Genomic DNA, 17,079 nt, shown 5'->3' on the forward strand with positions numbered 1-17,079 from the left:
ACCAGCTACTTATGGTTGAGCTTGCAGGTTTGTTGCATTCTTTGTCATTTATTTAGCTTTAGCGGAGTTTGTGTAAGTAAGGTTGGCTTTATTAGAGTCACGTCTATCATCACCCTATTCTGACATTTTGTTTTCCTGACTTGTGTTGTTGGTCCATTCTTGTACATGCCTGAGCAAACCTGATTACATTGTACTATTTAGTTATTGCTAGTTAGTTTTGTCAGTATTTTGTACAGCTTGTTTATTACTTATGCTCTTTATCCTGGTATAGGCAATGTAAAACTATCTCACTGTGGTTTAAGCTGTCATCACAGTCCAAAGATTAACCACTCATCATCACGTGAAGATCTGTTTATCCATAAATAGAAAGCATTACTATGAGTGTCATTCATTGCACAAACGAGATCCGCCAAGGTATATCCTGTCTTTGATTATTTCACCTGATATTCAGCTTATCATCCTAAGGGTGATACCAAAGAATCAATCAGCCCTACAAGACTGCCTGTCAGGGATTTAGCTTTGGTAGGTTGCATAAGTACCCATGGCCGTCTTTAATATTGATCGGACCCTGGGCAAACATTTTCTTGGCCCCCCCAAGAAACAATAAATAGCAGCTAGACTTAAAATCAGTTTACTGTATCAGATCAAGCAGCGATTGAAATTGGTTGCCAGAAGTTACAGTGTATCATTACCGCTTACTGACTGGTTGCTAGAGTTTACACTACACATTACGTCTTGCTGATTAGTTGCTAGAAGTTGCAGCACATGATTTCTGCTTGTTGATTGGTTGCTAGAGATTACTGTACAGTAATACTGCTCACTGATTGGTTGCTAGAGGTTACAGCACATCATCTCCTCACTGCAGGGGGCATGATATACATGTGAATGCCATCTTTATTTACATATCTATGCTACAGGATGCAGCTATTTACATATGAATGCCGGTTATTTACATGTAAACACAGGGTCTGCAGGTGAGTCATCTGTATACAACAATAGGGCAGATTTGGGCAGCATTAGTACCAGCACTTCACACTGAGATATCAAGACACAGCACAGGACTAAAACTTCAAGGGACAAGGGAATTTAAACTGGGATAGTTGGCAAATATGAGACATCTGCTTTGCCCCCCACAACAATGACAGGGCCCACGACAGCTGCCCCTTTTTGCCCTGCCTTAAAGAAGGCCCTGTAAGTACCCACATCAGTAGTTGGGGGGAAGTTCATGTTTGACGCTACAATGAGTTTGGGGTGAATCCTGCATGTTTGAGATTCATAGTATCAGCACATTTATATGCTGATTTACCTGGGAGAATTTTTTAAAACCACTGCATGATCTTTGAATATTTGCTTGGAACTAGTAAAAATGAGTCTGTCAAGGACCCGGTTTACCTGCTGGTGGCACTGTGCTCAGAGCAGAAGGTTGTAGTTCTAGTGTCCACCAGCAGGTGTCTCCCGGCGGTCAGCAGATCTCAGTAATCAGGCTCCAACTGATGCTGGCTGCTGGGAGGGTATTTAGTCCCATTTCTGTTGTTACATCTTTCTCTAGAGTTTTGCTTTGCTTGCTGCCAGATACTGCTAGCTAGATTTGAAAGATATATATATACGGTGTATGTGTGTGTGTGTGTATGTGTATATATACAGCCCTCAAAAATTACACTCGCCTGCTCACATTTTACGAGTGAATTTTGAGGGCTGGCCAGGAAGGGCTGCCTGGGAGTGAGGAGGGGTGAGCACTGCCAGCCAGCAGGTTGTAATGGAGTCATTACATCAGAGAGCCAGTTGGATGGTCAGAGTGTGAGGGACATCACTAGCGGCATTCATTTTAATAGCCTTTCAGCCTTTAATAGAGTGTTCCCTGGACTCGCTGTCACACACAGCCCCACCCCCTGGTCCCCCTGGAATTTTATAGACAGATTACCCATCCAACCTGGGATGAGTGATGTGTATCAAAGTTTCCTGGCCAGGGGGCGGGGCTGTACGGGACGCCGAGCAGCGGGAACACACAGCAGTTGAAAACAAAGCTGTTATTGTAATGTCCCTCGGCGCACTTATCATCCAAACAGAAATGCTCTTCTTCTGCTCTGCTCCCCTGCATGATGGACACAAGTAGGCAGCACGATGAACACTGCATTGGTGGACAAGGGTGAGACTGCATTGGTGCGGACACGGGTGAGACTGCATTGATGGACATGGGTGAGGCTGCATTAGTGGACACGAGAAGCCTGCATTGGTCGACATGGGTGAGGCTGCATTGTTGGACACAGCTGAGGCTGCATTGGTGGAAACGGGAAGGCTGCATTGGTGGACACGGGTGAGACTGCATTGGTGGACACGGGTGAGACTGCATTGGTGGACACGGGTGAGGCTGCATTGGTGGACACGGGTAGGGCAACATTGGTGGACATGGGTGAGACTGCATTGATGGACACAGGTGAGGCTGTATTGGTGGACACTGGTGAGGCTGCATTGGTGGACACGGGAAGCCTGCATTAGTGGACATGGGTGAGACTGCATTGGTGGACAAGAGTGTGGCTGCATTGCTGGACATGGGCGAGACTGCATTGGTGGACAAGGGTAGGGCTGCATTGGTGGACAAGTGTGGGGCTGCACTAGTGGACATGGGTGAGGCTGCACTGTTGGACACGGGCGAGGCTGCATTGGTGGACACGGGCGAGGTTGCATTGGTGGACAGCTCGCATGGATGTATCCTGGTGAGGCTGCATTGATGATCATGGATAAAGTTGCTTAATTCTGCATAAAAACATTTAAGGGCAATTTCATGAGATAATTTATGAGGGCGTGTTTAGGGGCAGAATTAGGGATGCGGCAGGGTAGGGGTTGGGCGGGGCAATTGGACCTGACTAGTAGCTTAGGACTTGAAATTTTGAGCTCTGTATGTGTGTATATATATATATATATATATATATATATATATATATATATATATTTATTTATTTATATATGTAAAAGGATTAAATTGACTGTGGATAAAAAATAAAATCAAGGGCAAAATACGGAACAGAAATCATTGGTGTGTTATAAATTTATAACAGCATGGTTAAATTCGTAATAAACATTCCCCAGTAAACGAGTTTTTCAAAATTCTTACCCCAGCACTTACAGTTTGCATCTTTCAATGCTACTGGCTACCGCTGTCTAAGTGCTGCTTCCCTGAACTACTAGTCTTCACAGGAAAGAGTTAACAGGGGATAGCACCATCTCCATCCAGTTTGTTAGCTTGGACAAGGGAGGGTAGAGGAGGAGGGAGAAGAAGGGGAGTGTCTTGCCATTCCAGGCTACAGACTGCGTATTGCTATTGATGCACACAGCGTAGGGGTACACAACTCTAGCGCAATAGTAATATTGTTACAAAAACTGTCCAACTCTCTGGAATTCAGGAACACTTGGCAGCTGTAGGGTTGATTTGTTGCCTTTAGAGTTTCAACCAAAATATTATTTTACCACCTCGTACGCTTATCCATACTAATAGATAATTGTAATATTATCACTATGATATGTACATCAATGAACATGCCGAGATTACTGTTAATTGTAGAAGTTTGTTCCCACACATTCTTTTTTGTTATCCAGGCTACCCTTGGTGCAATCTCCGACATTCGAGCTGCTTATCCCGGCTGTGATTCTAAGCAGGCAGTCCACTGCCAATAGAACTAACACTGGGGTTGGTGAGTCCCAAAACTAGCACATCACTAGACACTACTGACTGTATGAATATTCTTATAAATAAACAAAGTAATTGTAAATGACCACCTTGTAAAACAACCCATTCAGTTTAAAATAGAAATGAAATGCAAAACATTTTTGTATAGATATAAAAATACATTATAAATACCTTTTTTTTTTCATAAGTGATCACATTCCCTCTGTTCTCAGCTGCATAAGAGCTGGGAGGAGGAGAAGCAGCAGCAGCAGCAGCACACTGAGCTTCCCAGTGAATGGCTGTGCAGTGGGGGCGTGTCAGGACAATCTGATCATTGGAGGAGAGCAGACTGAGTTCATAGCATAGGTAAAGAACTGATCACAGTGTGCTCTCCTGCTTAGTGTGGTCAGTTGTTAATAGGAAAGCAAGGGGACAGGCAAGAACACCAGGGATTTCACAAAAAGAAAACAATACACAGGGAACAGGATAGTTTCGCATACAAGTGCATGGTACAGCAGGCACATATCAGGAATATGAAATGTTTGGATAATTAATGCTTTAACCCTCTTTACAGAAAGATTAAACCTTATTTTTTTTTCCAAGTAATTGTAAAATGCAATTATTTTTAGATCATTAGGAAGTGTTACAGCTGAATTTCAGGTATGGCAAATTTTTCGTAGTTACATTGGCCCACCCTGGACCAATGTGAGTATGTACATGCCATACCTGTGGGATCATTGTGGAAGATGGAAGTCACTGTAGTAGGCACCAGGAAGCTAGTAATTGCTGCTAGCTTCCAGGTCTGCTGGGAGTGCTGTGACTGTATTGGTCGGCCACTCCGAGGATAAAAAGGCACAAATGCTCAATCTAAAGTTTTTGCAACCCTTCCAAGTGTATGCTGCATACCCAAGACAAAACCAAATAGACCCCCGCCCGCTCAAAAATAAATAAATAAATATATATATATATATATATATATATATATATATATATATATATATATATATATATATATGATTAGAGGAAAGGGACAACCCCCCCCCCTTTCACATAGGCAGAAGAACAAAGAAACTGGCAGAGCTGTACTGTGAATAGACCAGCTCTCTGCTTATTGATCTCTAAGCAACCTCTCCCACACAAATTTCCAGCTGCTTTTGTCTCGTGTGTCAGACAGCTTGTCAGAAATTATCATGCTGATAACAGAGGAACGGAGCAGCAGAAAGACATGGCACTTAGAGCTTTGGAGAGAGATAAGTAAACAGAAATTAGAAATTAACCACACAAATCAAAAATAAATAAATGGAAAAAAAAAAAGAACCTAAAGTGGATGTAAACCCTCTCATATACCCAGTGAAGTGAACAGCCTCAGAAGATACACAGATATGAAACAAATCTCCCTACATAAGGTTTTACATATGTATCTGCTATCTCTTCCTTTTTATATTTCTTCCTGTTTCAGCAGTGGTTGTGGAGTCTGGGTATACACTGTATGAGAGCTGATTAGAGGAAAGGGACAACCCCCCCCGCCTTTCACATAGACAGAGGAACAAAGAAACTGGCAGAGCTGTACTGTGAATAGACCAGCTCTCTGCTTATTGATCTCTAAGCAACCTCTCCCACACAAATTTCCAGCTGCTTTTGTTCTCATGTGTCAAAGAGCTTGTCAGAAATTATCATGCTGATAACAGAGGAACGGAGCAGCAGAAAGACACGGCACTTAGAGCTTTGGAGAGAGATAAGTAAACACTATAGATAGATGTGCCCAAGTCAGATTTCATGAATGGAATTTACAACAACTTTAACAAAACAACAAAACATTTAAAGAGGTGACACAGAGGCTAGCAAGCATGCACACTTGCTGCTGATGCAAAAAAAAGTGTCCTAGAAAGGGCAGTTAGGTCTGTGACACAGAGGGGGGCACAGGGGCATGTAGCTCAGCACACTGCAGTGTACAGCACTGTATGGAAATCTAAACACAGTAAAGCACATTGTAGCACAGTATTTTGCATTTTAGCACATTACAGCACTGTATAGCTCAGTATAGTACGTTAAAGAAAAGTATTTATCCCTACTGAGATTTTTCAGTGACTAACTGCAACACACCCTGACAGTATAGCTGTTGAGACTATTTCCTAGTAGGTGGGTGGGTGGTACTGATTTGTCCATTCTTTTAGATTATTGGCACCTGACCAACGTTGACCAAGGTTGAGAAGCGCTGACACGGGGGCTTACTGAAGACAGGTGGAAATGTCAGAGACACAGGAACTGAGTGGGGGCACTGGGCAGTATTGGAGGGCATAGACATTGGAGATGGGTTGGGTTAGTGAAAGAGAGCAGAGACAAAGCTGCTGAGTGGGACAATTATCAAGAACAAAGAAACTGACACAGGAGCTGAGAAAGTAAGCATGGACCTGCGTCAATGGACTTTTGTTCTCTTCAAGTGGATTTTGCACTTCCATACTGGTCTATGGAAATGCAAAACCACTTGGTGCAGGTCAGCAGGAGGTCAACTGCAGGTCAAATGTACCTGTCAATGAATCTGAATTGTCCCAGAAGCATCTCAATCTAAGAACTAATTAAGGCCATCACCGTGAAATAGAACAGAGGCACAGGAGCTGAGTGGGGACAGTGAAGGATAGCAGAGGCACAGCTCATAATTCTGAATGATCTCAGAAGCATCTCAAACTAACATCTAACTCTGTCATTTTTAAACAGGGTTTCCTCCTGAGGTTGCAAGGTTCTCCTTGAGCTTTGGTTGATTGGCCATCCATTTGATGGTGCTTGCATAGTTCCAGGACCAATGTCAGTTGGAAAAACCAGCGGCATGACCCAATTTTTTTTTTATGCTGTCTGGAACTATGCAACCACCAATGTAAGAGATATTTTTTTTCGAAAAAGACACAAGTCCATCAAGTCCAACCTATGTGTCTCTGCTCTTCTTTACTGTCCCCACTTACTTCCTATGTCTCTGCTCTTCTTCACCATCCTCACTCAGTTCCTATGTCTCTGCTCTTCTTCACCATCCTCACTCAGTTCCTATGTCTCTGCTCTTCTTCATCATCCTCACTCAGTTCCTATGTCTCTGCTCTTCTTCACCATCCTCACTCAGTTCCTATGTCTCTGCTCTTCTTCATCATCCTCACTCAGTTCCTATGTCTCTGCTCTTATTCACCATCCTCACTCAGTTCCTATGTCTCTGCTCTTCTTCACCATCCTCACTCAGTTCCTATGTCTCTGCTCTTCTTCACCATCCTCACTCAGTTCCTATGTCTCTGCTCTTCTTCACCATTCTCACTCAGTTCCTATGTCTCTGCTCTTCTTCACCTTCCTCACTCAGTTCCTATGTCTCTGCTCTTCTTCACCATCCTCACTAAGTTCCTATGTCTCTGCTCTTCTTCACCATCCTCACTCAGTTCCTATGTCTCTGCTCTTCTTCACCATCCTCACTCAGTTCCTATGTCTCTGCTCTTCTTCACCATCCTCACTCATTTCCTATGTCTCTGCTCTTCTTCACCATCCTCACTCAGTTCCCATGTCTCTGCTCTTCTTTGCCATCCTCACTCAGTTCCTATGTCTCTGCTCTTCTTCACCATCCTCACTCAGTTCCTATGTCTCTGCTCTTCTTCACCATCCTCACTCAGTTCCTATGTCTCTGCTCTTCTTCACCATCCTCACTCAGTTCCCATGTCTCTGCTCTTCTTCACCATCCTCACTCAGTTCCCATGTCTCTGCTCTTCTTCACCATCCTCACTCAGTTCCCATGTCTCTGCTCTTCTTCACCATCCTCACTCAGTTCCCATGTCTCTGCTCTTCATCACCATCCTCACTCAGTTCCCATGTCTCTGCTCTTCTTCACCATCCTCACTCAGTTCCTATGTCTCTGCTCTTCTTCACCATCCTCACTCAGTTCCTATGTCTCTGCTCTTCTTCACCATCCTCACTCAGTTCCTATGTCTCTGCTCTTCTTCACCATCCTCACTCAGTTCCCATGTCTCTGCTCTTCTTCACCATCCTCACTCAGTTCCCATGTCTCTGCTCTTCTTCACCATCCTCACTCAGTTCCCATGTCTCTGCTCTTCATCACCATCCTCACTCAGTTCCCATGTCTCTGCTCTTCTTCACCATCCTCACTCAGTTCCTATGTCTCTGCTCTTCTTCACCATCCTCACTCAGTTCCTATGTCTCTGCTCTTCTTCGCCATCCGCACTCAGTTCCTATGTCTCTGCTCTTCTTCACCATCCTCACTCAGTTCCTATGTCTCTGCTCTTCTTCGCCATCCTCACTCAGTTCCCATGTCTCTGCTCTTCTTCACCATCCTCACTCAGTTCCTATGTCTCTGCTCTTCTTCACCATCCTCACTCAGTTCCTATGTCTCTGCTCTTCTTCACCATTCTCACTCAGTTCCTATGTCTCTGCTCTTCTTCACCTTCCTCACTCAGTTCCTATGTCTCTGCTCTTCTTCACCATCCTCACTCAGTTCCTATGTCTCTGCTCTTCTTCAACATCCTCACTCAGTTCCTATGTCTCTGCTCTTCTTCACCATCCTCACTCAGTTCCTATGTCTCTGCTCTTCTTCACCATCCTCACTCAGTTCCTATGTCTCTGCTCTTCTTCACCATTCTCACTCAGTTCCTATGTCTCTGCTCTTCTTCACCTTCCTCACTCAGTTCCTATGTCTCTGCTCTTCTTCACCATCCTCACTCAGTTCCTATGTCTCTGCTCTTCTTCACCATCCTCACTCAGTTCCTATGTCTCTGCTCTTCTTCACCATCCTCACTCAGTTCCTATGTCTCTGCTCTTCTTCACCATCCTCACTCAGTTCCTATGTCTCTGCTCTTCTTCACCATCCTCACTCAGTTCCCATGTCTCTGCTCTTCTTTGCCATCCTCACTCAGTTCCTATGTCTCTGCTCTTCTTCACCATCCTCACTCAGTTCCTATGTCTCTTCACCATCCTCACTCAGTTCCTATGTCTCTGCTCTTCTTCACCATCCTCACTCAGTTCCCATGTCTCTGCTCTTCTTCACCATCCTCACTCAGTTCCTATGTTTCTGCTCTTCTTCACCTTCCTCACTCAGTTCCTATGTCTCTGCTCTTCTTCACCATCCTCACTCAGTTCCTATGTCTCTGCTCTTCTTCACCATCCTCACTCATTTCCTATGTCTCTGCTCTTCTTCACCATCCTCACTCAGTTCCCATGTCTCTGCTCTTCTTTGCCATCCTCACTCAGTTCCTATGTCTCTGCTCTTCTTCACCATCCTCACTCAGTTCCTATGTCTCTGCTCTTCTTCACCATCCTCACTCAGTTCCTATGTCTCTGCTCTTCTTCACCATCCTCACTCAGTTCCCATGTCTCTGCTCTTCTTCACCATCCTCACTCAGTTCCCATGTCTCTGCTCTTCTTCACCATCCTCACTCAGTTCCCATGTCTCTGCTCTTCTTCACCATCCTCACTCAGTTCCCATGTCTCTGCTCTTCATCACCATCCTCACTCAGTTCCCATGTCTCTGCTCTTCTTCACCATCCTCACTCAGTTCCTATGTCTCTGCTCTTCTTCACCATCCTCACTCAGTTCCTATGTCTCTGCTCTTCTTCACCATCCTCACTCAGTTCCTATGTCTCTGCTCTTCTTCACCATCCTCACTCAGTTCCCATGTCTCTGCTCTTCTTCACCATCCTCACTCAGTTCCCATGTCTCTGCTCTTCTTCACCATCCTCACTCAGTTCCCATGTCTCTGCTCTTCATCACCATCCTCACTCAGTTCCCATGTCTCTGCTCTTCTTCACCATCCTCACTCAGTTCCTATGTCTCTGCTCTTCTTCACCATCCTCACTCAGTTCCTATGTCTCTGCTCTTCTTCGCCATCCGCACTCAGTTCCTATGTCTCTGCTCTTCTTCACCATCCTCACTCAGTTCCTATGTCTCTGCTCTTCTTCGCCATCCTCACTCAGTTCCCATGTCTCTGCTCTTCTTCACCATCCTCACTCAGTTCCTATGTCTCTGCTCTTCTTCACCATCCTCACTCAGTTCCTATGTCTCTGCTCTTCTTCACCATTCTCACTCAGTTCCTATGTCTCTGCTCTTCTTCACCTTCCTCACTCAGTTCCTATGTCTCTGCTCTTCTTCACCATCCTCACTCAGTTCCTATGTCTCTGCTCTTCTTCAACATCCTCACTCAGTTCCTATGTCTCTGCTCTTCTTCACCATCCTCACTCAGTTCCTATGTCTCTGCTCTTCTTCACCATCCTCACTCAGTTCCTATGTCTCTGCTCTTCTTCACCATTCTCACTCAGTTCCTATGTCTCTGCTCTTCTTCACCTTCCTCACTCAGTTCCTATGTCTCTGCTCTTCTTCACCATCCTCACTCAGTTCCTATGTCTCTGCTCTTCTTCACCATCCTCACTCAGTTCCTATGTCTCTGCTCTTCTTCACCATCCTCACTCAGTTCCTATGTCTCTGCTCTTCTTCACCATCCTCACTCAGTTCCTATGTCTCTGCTCTTCTTCACCATCCTCACTCAGTTCCCATGTCTCTGCTCTTCTTTGCCATCCTCACTCAGTTCCTATGTCTCTGCTCTTCTTCACCATCCTCACTCAGTTCCTATGTCTCTTCACCATCCTCACTCAGTTCCTATGTCTCTGCTCTTCTTCACCATCCTCACTCAGTTCCCATGTCTCTGCTCTTCTTCACCATCCTCACTCAGTTCCTATGTTTCTGCTCTTCTTCACCTTCCTCACTCAGTTCCTATGTCTCTGCTCTTCTTCACCATCCTCACTCAGTTCCTATGTCTCTGCTCTTCTTCACCATCCTCACTCAGTTCCTATGTCTCTGCTCTTCTTCACCATCCTCTCTCAGTTCCTATGTCTCTGCTCTTCTTCACCATCCTCATTCAGTTCCCATGTCTCTGCTCTTCTTCACCATCCTCACTCAGTTCCTATGTCTCTGCTCATTCTTCACCTTCCTCAGTAAGCCCCAGTGTCTTTGCTCTTCTTCAACATCTCAATAGGGATGTTGAAGAAGAGCAGAGACACAGGGGGTGATTGGGTCTGTAAGGAAAATTGAATATTGGAAAATGTAATTTACTAGTGCTGACATGTACCCTGTGGATTTATGTGAAGTAGGAATTATAAAACTGGGTCTGCTTTAATATCCGTAAAATATTTCCAAAGAGCTTTTTATAGCAACAGTAACAACAGTAAGACTACATAGAAGAATAAACAGAGAGGCAGCAGCTTAATCCTTTTAGTGAAAACATGCCTGGAGCCGATGTTCTGGTTCCATTGTGATTACTCAGTGAGAAATATGTGCCTTGGCTGTTCCTTAGAGTCCAAAGTTCCTAATAGAATTATAGAATGTGCCAGCAGAAAAATTAAAACAATTACAGAGCAAATTTGGATTGGCCACAGTTCTTTTTTTATTAAATTACTTTGTTTAACTCTTTCAAGATTCCCAAGAAAACTGTACAGGAAGTGAATGTGGACAGCTGCAGAGTGACACCCAGCCAATAAGAGAGGTCAGTATGGCGTTGGAAAAGGGTGTCTGGTGTGTGTGTTTTATGGGTGTGTGTTGTATGTGTGTGTGTTTTATGGGTGTGTTGTGTGTGTGTTTTGTGTGTTTGCGTGTGTGTATGTGTGTGTGTTTTGTATGTGTTGTGTGTGTGTTGTATGTTTGTGGTGTGTATTGTATGTGTGGTGTGTGTGTGTGTGTGTGTGTATTTGTGTGTGTGTGTGTGTGTGTGTGTGTATTTGTGTGTGTGTGTTTATTGTTCCCAGTTCTCTTTGTGGACTAGAGAACACACCTCCCCTCTATGAGGCAAAGAAGGAGCAATGGTGAGGTGCTTTTCTAGTACTATTTTAAGGGTGCCAATGCTGACCCCATATACGTACAGTACCACGAGTGAGCGTTGTCACCCTAAGACAGGATGTTTGTTATTGGCAGGATCTCCCAGTCAGAGCCGGGACAAGTGGTGGGCAGGAGGGACGGTTGCCCCCGGCGCAATGGTTTATTACAGGGGTAGGGGGCACCCTGACCCTAACCCTAAGGAAAAGGGGGGGGGGTGCAGTTTGGCATCTTTGCCCTGGGCACTGTATAACCTTGTCCCGGCACTGCTCCCAGTGAAAATAAAGGGAAACAAGGTCTTAAAAAAAAAAAAGATGGTGCAGCCACCACAGCTAAGGACCTGTAGGCTCCACAGCGCACTCCCAGCACAGAGACCGGTCTCTCGCTGAGAGGCTGAGGTCTTGTACTAATGATCGGGACGCAGGACTCCCAGTTCCCACTCACCTGATCGCTGTAATAGCCTCTGATTGGCTATAACAGTCATCAATCACTGTGCAGCTCGCCCCTGTGTTTTCTTTGAATGGAGAAAAAAGACACATTGTATACATACAATCCTATATAATACATTGTATCTTTCTCTCCTTGCAGAGGTATGTAAATGTAAATTATGTAAACAAACAAAAGTGTGTAAAATAAATAAAAAATTCCAGAAGAAAAAAAATAGCTAGATCAAGGTTTGACCTAGGTCAGTGTCAGCGTCAGTGTTACGCCCCATACACTCGATCAGATTTTCCGACGGTGAAATGTTGGATGTGAGCTTGTTGGTGGTAAGTCTGACCGCGCGTACGCTCGATCAGATATTTGTTGTTGGACTTTCCGTCAACAAATATTGGCTGGCAGGTTCTCAAATTTTCCTCCAACAAATGTGCGTTGTCGGACTTTCTGATCGCATGTACACACGTCCGTCGGACAAAAGTCCACGCATGCTCAGAATCAAGTACGAGCCGGAAGCGCTCAATCTTGTAAAACCAGCGTTCGTAATGGAGATATCACATACGTCTTGTACGTCACTACGTTCGTAATTGTTGGCCAACATTTATGTGACCGTGTGTATGCAAGACAAGTTGGAGCTAACAACCTTCTAACAATAATCCACGGTTTTGTTGTCGGAAAGTCCGATCGTGTGTATGGGGCATTATGGTCAAGTTAAGGGTCAAAGGTCAAGGCTGGGGGTCAAAGGCTCCAGGTCAGTATATTTTTGGTAGGATTTTGAAAAAAATTACCTTTATGAAATTAGTATCAGTGTCATTTAGTGTCATTTAGTGTTAGTGTGTTTTAATTAGGTTAAAAAAAGCAAAATGCGCACTATTGTTTGTGGGCTGTACTACGGGTATAAACCACAAATACCGTACACATATGCGATGTCACTGCGATTGTCAGGAGAAGGAGAATTTACTTTGGGTTGTTGTTTTAGTAGCAAGAAATATACAGCTAAATTTAAAAAAATATATATTATTTTGGGCCAGTTTTACTTTGATAATAAAAAAAAAATGAAAGCCCAATTTGTCGCAGTATAATCCACCTGCATGCACGAAGTCAGTTAGCCAATCAGGGGAGAGAGGGGGCGGGGCCAGGTCGGGGCTCCGTGTCTGAATGGACACAGGGAGCTGTAAATCGGCTCGGGTGCCCCCATAGAAAGCTGCTTGCTGTGGGGGCACTCGGCAGGAGGGAGGGGCCAGGAGCAGCGAAGAGGGACCCCGGGAACAGGGGGATCGGGGCTGCTCTGTGCAAAACCATTTCACAGAGGAGGTAAGTATAACATGTTTGTTTTTTTTTGTTTTTTTATAAACAAGACTTTACAATCACTTTAAGGTTGGTTCATCATATTCGTGGCAAAACAGCGTCATGTTTTTTTTTTTTTTTGTTATATTCTTAGATTGCTATCTGATCCTATATGTAAAGGGTACATTGAAATAAATCCTCCTACATAAGTTGTATCTGTTTAGCTGCGGTCTTCTCTTCTCTATGTCTATTAAAGTGCTGAATTTATAAAGCTTTTCTGAGAGTTCAGGAAAAAGGGGGAGGAGAGCTGAAATTACACTCTGCAGAGCTCAGTAAGGAGAGCTCTGAGAGCTGATTGGATAGAAGAGACACTCCACCTTCACACAGCACCCAGGAAAAGAGCTGAGGCTGGTGTTTAATGGATAATACACAGAGAAATGTGTATGTGTTCCAGAGATATGTCGCATATGTTTTTTTTTTTTTTGGCCTCAACATTTGCTCCAATCCATCGCTGCATTTGGACTGTTAATGGAGGCCAATATACACCCGGGGGCAATCTACAGACTCCGTGTAGATTGAGCCTTGGCTGGATTTGGGGTGCTATCCACCCACTCCACAGTGCAGCCCACTACTCACACTATCATCAATGTTGTTATATAGTTACATAGTAGGTGAGGTCGAAAAAAGACACAAGTCCATCAAGTCCAACCTATGTGTGTGATTATATGTCAGTATTACATTGTATATCATTGTATGTTGCGGTCATTCAGATGCTTATCTAATAGTTTATTTTAACTATCAATGCCCCCCCACTGAGGCCACCGCCTGTGGAAGAGAATTCCACATCCTTGCCGCTCTTACAGTAAAGAACCCTCTACATAGTTTAAGGTTAAACCTCTTTTCTTCTAATTTTAATGAGTGGCCACAAGTCTCGTTAAACTCCCTTTCGTGAAAAAAGTGTTCTCCCTATTGTGGGGTCATCAGTACGGTATTTGTATATTGAAATCATATCCCCTCTCAAGCGTCTCTTCTCCAGAGAGAATAAGTTCAGTGCTCGCAACCTTTCCTCATAACTAATATCCTCCAGACCCTTTATTAGCTTTGTTGCCCTTCTCTGTACTCGCTACATTTCCAGTACATCCTTCCTGAGGACTGGTGCCCAGAACTGGACAGTATACTCCAGGTGCGGCCGGACCAGAGTCTTGTAGAGCGGGAGAATTATCGTTTTATCTCTGGGGTTGATCCCCTTTTTTTTTTTTTTTTTTTATTCTTTATTTAAATTTTTCATTTAAGTTGCGTACAAAACATAATCAAGTATTATAAAAGAAAACCATAGGACCAAAATACATTCATGCCCTTAAATTTTTCACATTATCCTGGTTTTCTTTCTTTACTTCTCGAGTTCTTCTAGAATATTTCCCTCCCACCCCTCTCCCCACCCCTACCGACCCATTACCTCGTTAAAAATCATAGATTGTCTAAAGATTTTCCAGTATTTCCATTTCACATGGAATCTCTTTCTTTCTCTTTCTTCCTCCATTCCCAGCCCTTCAATACTATACATTTCCTCAACTTTTCCTAGCCATTCCTTTACTTTGGGTGCTTCTATTTCTTTCCATTTTTTCGGAATCAGGCTTTTTGCCACGTTTATTAATGAGCTTGTGAGGGAATTCCTATACTCCTTAATTGGGGTATCTACTGCATGGAATAGGCATAACCATGGGTTCTCAGGTAACTGTATTTTAGCTATTACTTCTATATATCTTATTATTTCTCTCCAATATTCTTTAATCTTGGGACAATCCCACCATATATGGGCCAAACTTCCCGTTTGTCCACAATTCCTCCAACATTTCCCAGATTGTCCCGCCTGGTACTTTGCCATTATATCTGGGGTCCTATACCATCTTACTAAAATTTTATAATTTGTTTCTATCATCTTACTATTTTCCGTGGATCTGTGCACCATCTTCAATATTTTTTCTATATTTTGGTTTTCACCCCGTGCTCCTATCTCTTCTTCCCATTTTTGAATGAAAGTTGGTACCTCCGCTTCACATTCCCGTCTCAAGACCTTATAAAGCTGGGCAATACCTGCTCTTGGGGATTTCCCCTCACATATCCGCTCCAAGGCAGTCAAATTTTCTCCATCTCTAAGCGGTTGTGGTAGTCTTGAGACGAAATGTCTAAGCTGCAGGTATCGCCACTCATTCAAATCCATCCAATCATTTTCTTTCTGTAATATTGCTAGTGTTTTCAATTTCCCCTCTTTAATTATGTGTTGTAATTAGTGATGGACGAACTTCCGACGGGACGTTTCGCGAACGCGAAACGCGAACGGACACAAACGTTCGCGAAAACGACCGTTCGCCGCGGGCTCCATTGACTTCAATGGGAGGCGAATTTCGCAAACCTTTAGGTCGAATTTGCGGCCACGGGGTAATTATTAGGGGGTAGCACGTAGTCCCACCACCTGGACAATAGCATAATACATGTATGAGGTGAATTTGGGATCGATAACTACAAGCATTTTTTTTTTATTTGGGAAATTGTTCTGACAATTCAGGACTATGGAGCTAATGAAGGCAATGGAGGAGAGGGAAGGTCAGGGACCAGGGTAGGCAAACAAGAGGGTGCAGGAGATACAGAGCACTGACAGCAGCACCGTAATACAGAGCACTGACATCAGCACCGTGACATACAGCGCTGACAGCAGCTCCGTGACATACAGCGCTGACAGCAGCTCCGTGACATACAGCGCTGACAGCAGCTCCGTGACATACAGCGCTGACAGCAGCTCCGTGACATACAGCGCTGACAGCAGCTCCGTGACATACAGCGCTGACAGCAGCACCGTGACATACAGCGCTGACAGCAGCTCCGTGACATACAGCGCTGACAGCAGCTCCGTGACATACAGCGCTGACAGCAGCTCCGTGACATACAGCACTGACAGCAGCTCCGTGACATACAGCGCTGACAGCAGCTCCGTGACATACAGCGCTGACAGCAGCACCGTGACATACAGCGCTGACAGCAGCTCCGTGACATACAGCGCTGACAGCAGCTCCGTGACATACAGCGCTGACAGCAGCTCCGTGACATACAGCGCTGACAGCAGCTCCGTGACATACAGCGCTGACAGCAGCTCCGTGACATACAGCGCTGACAGCAGCTCCGTGACATACAGCGCTGACAGCAGCTCCGTGACATACAGCGCTGACAGCAGCTCCGTGACATACAGCGCTGACAGCAGCTCCGTGACATACAGCGCTGACAGCAGCTCCGTGACATACAGCGCTGACAGCAGCACCGTAAGCAGCCCCAGGAGGAAGTCAGCACAGCACAGGGATGGTGTGATCCCCTCATAATAAGAACCCCCAGGAGGAAGTCAGCACAGCACAGGGATGGTGGGAGCCCCTCATAATAAGAACACCCAGGAGGAAGTCAGCACAGCACAGGGATGGTGGGAACCCCTCATAATAAGCAGCCCCAGTAGAAATATGACACCGCTCAACCTCTTCAAAGAGGAGGGTAGGGGCATATAGTACGGTGTGCTTTTTTGGGTCAGGGAAGTGAGCCAAATGAATTAAGAAGGTCTGTGTGCTTGATTCCAAAAATTGTTTATAGACATATACATGGTCTACTGATCACATGTGTTGAATTCCTCCGAGATCCATGCCTCATTCATTTTTAGAAATGTGAGGTAGTTAACACTGTGGTGAGCTAGGCGAGTACGCTTATCGGTCACAATCCCCCCTGCTGCGCTGAACGTCCTTTCGGACAGGACACTGGATGAGGGGCAAGCCAACAGTTCGATTGCAAATTGGGCAAGCTCTGGCCAGAGGTCAAGC

The 17,079-nt window shown here is 44.7% G+C and overlaps 1 protein-coding gene across 1 annotated transcript in view; it reads left to right on the forward strand.

The window, feature by feature from the left end:
* The window catches only part of SLC23A3 (solute carrier family 23 member 3), a 65,242-nt gene that overhangs the window by 15,510 nt on the left and 32,653 nt on the right, over nt 1–17,079 (forward strand). The window contains exons 3-4 of the mRNA XM_077447833.1: nt 3,595–3,689; nt 11,110–11,177. Coding sequence (XP_077303959.1) covers nt 3,595–3,689; nt 11,110–11,177 — 163 coding nt within the window. The remainder of the gene's footprint in view (nt 1–3,594; nt 3,690–11,109; nt 11,178–17,079) is intronic.

The sequence above is a fragment of the Lithobates pipiens genome, unplaced genomic scaffold (assembly GCF_037356315.1).
Source record: "Lithobates pipiens isolate NorthernLeopardFrog02 unplaced genomic scaffold, aLitPip1_a1.2 Scaffold_22, whole genome shotgun sequence".
NCBI lineage: Eukaryota > Metazoa > Chordata > Amphibia > Anura > Ranidae > Lithobates > Lithobates pipiens.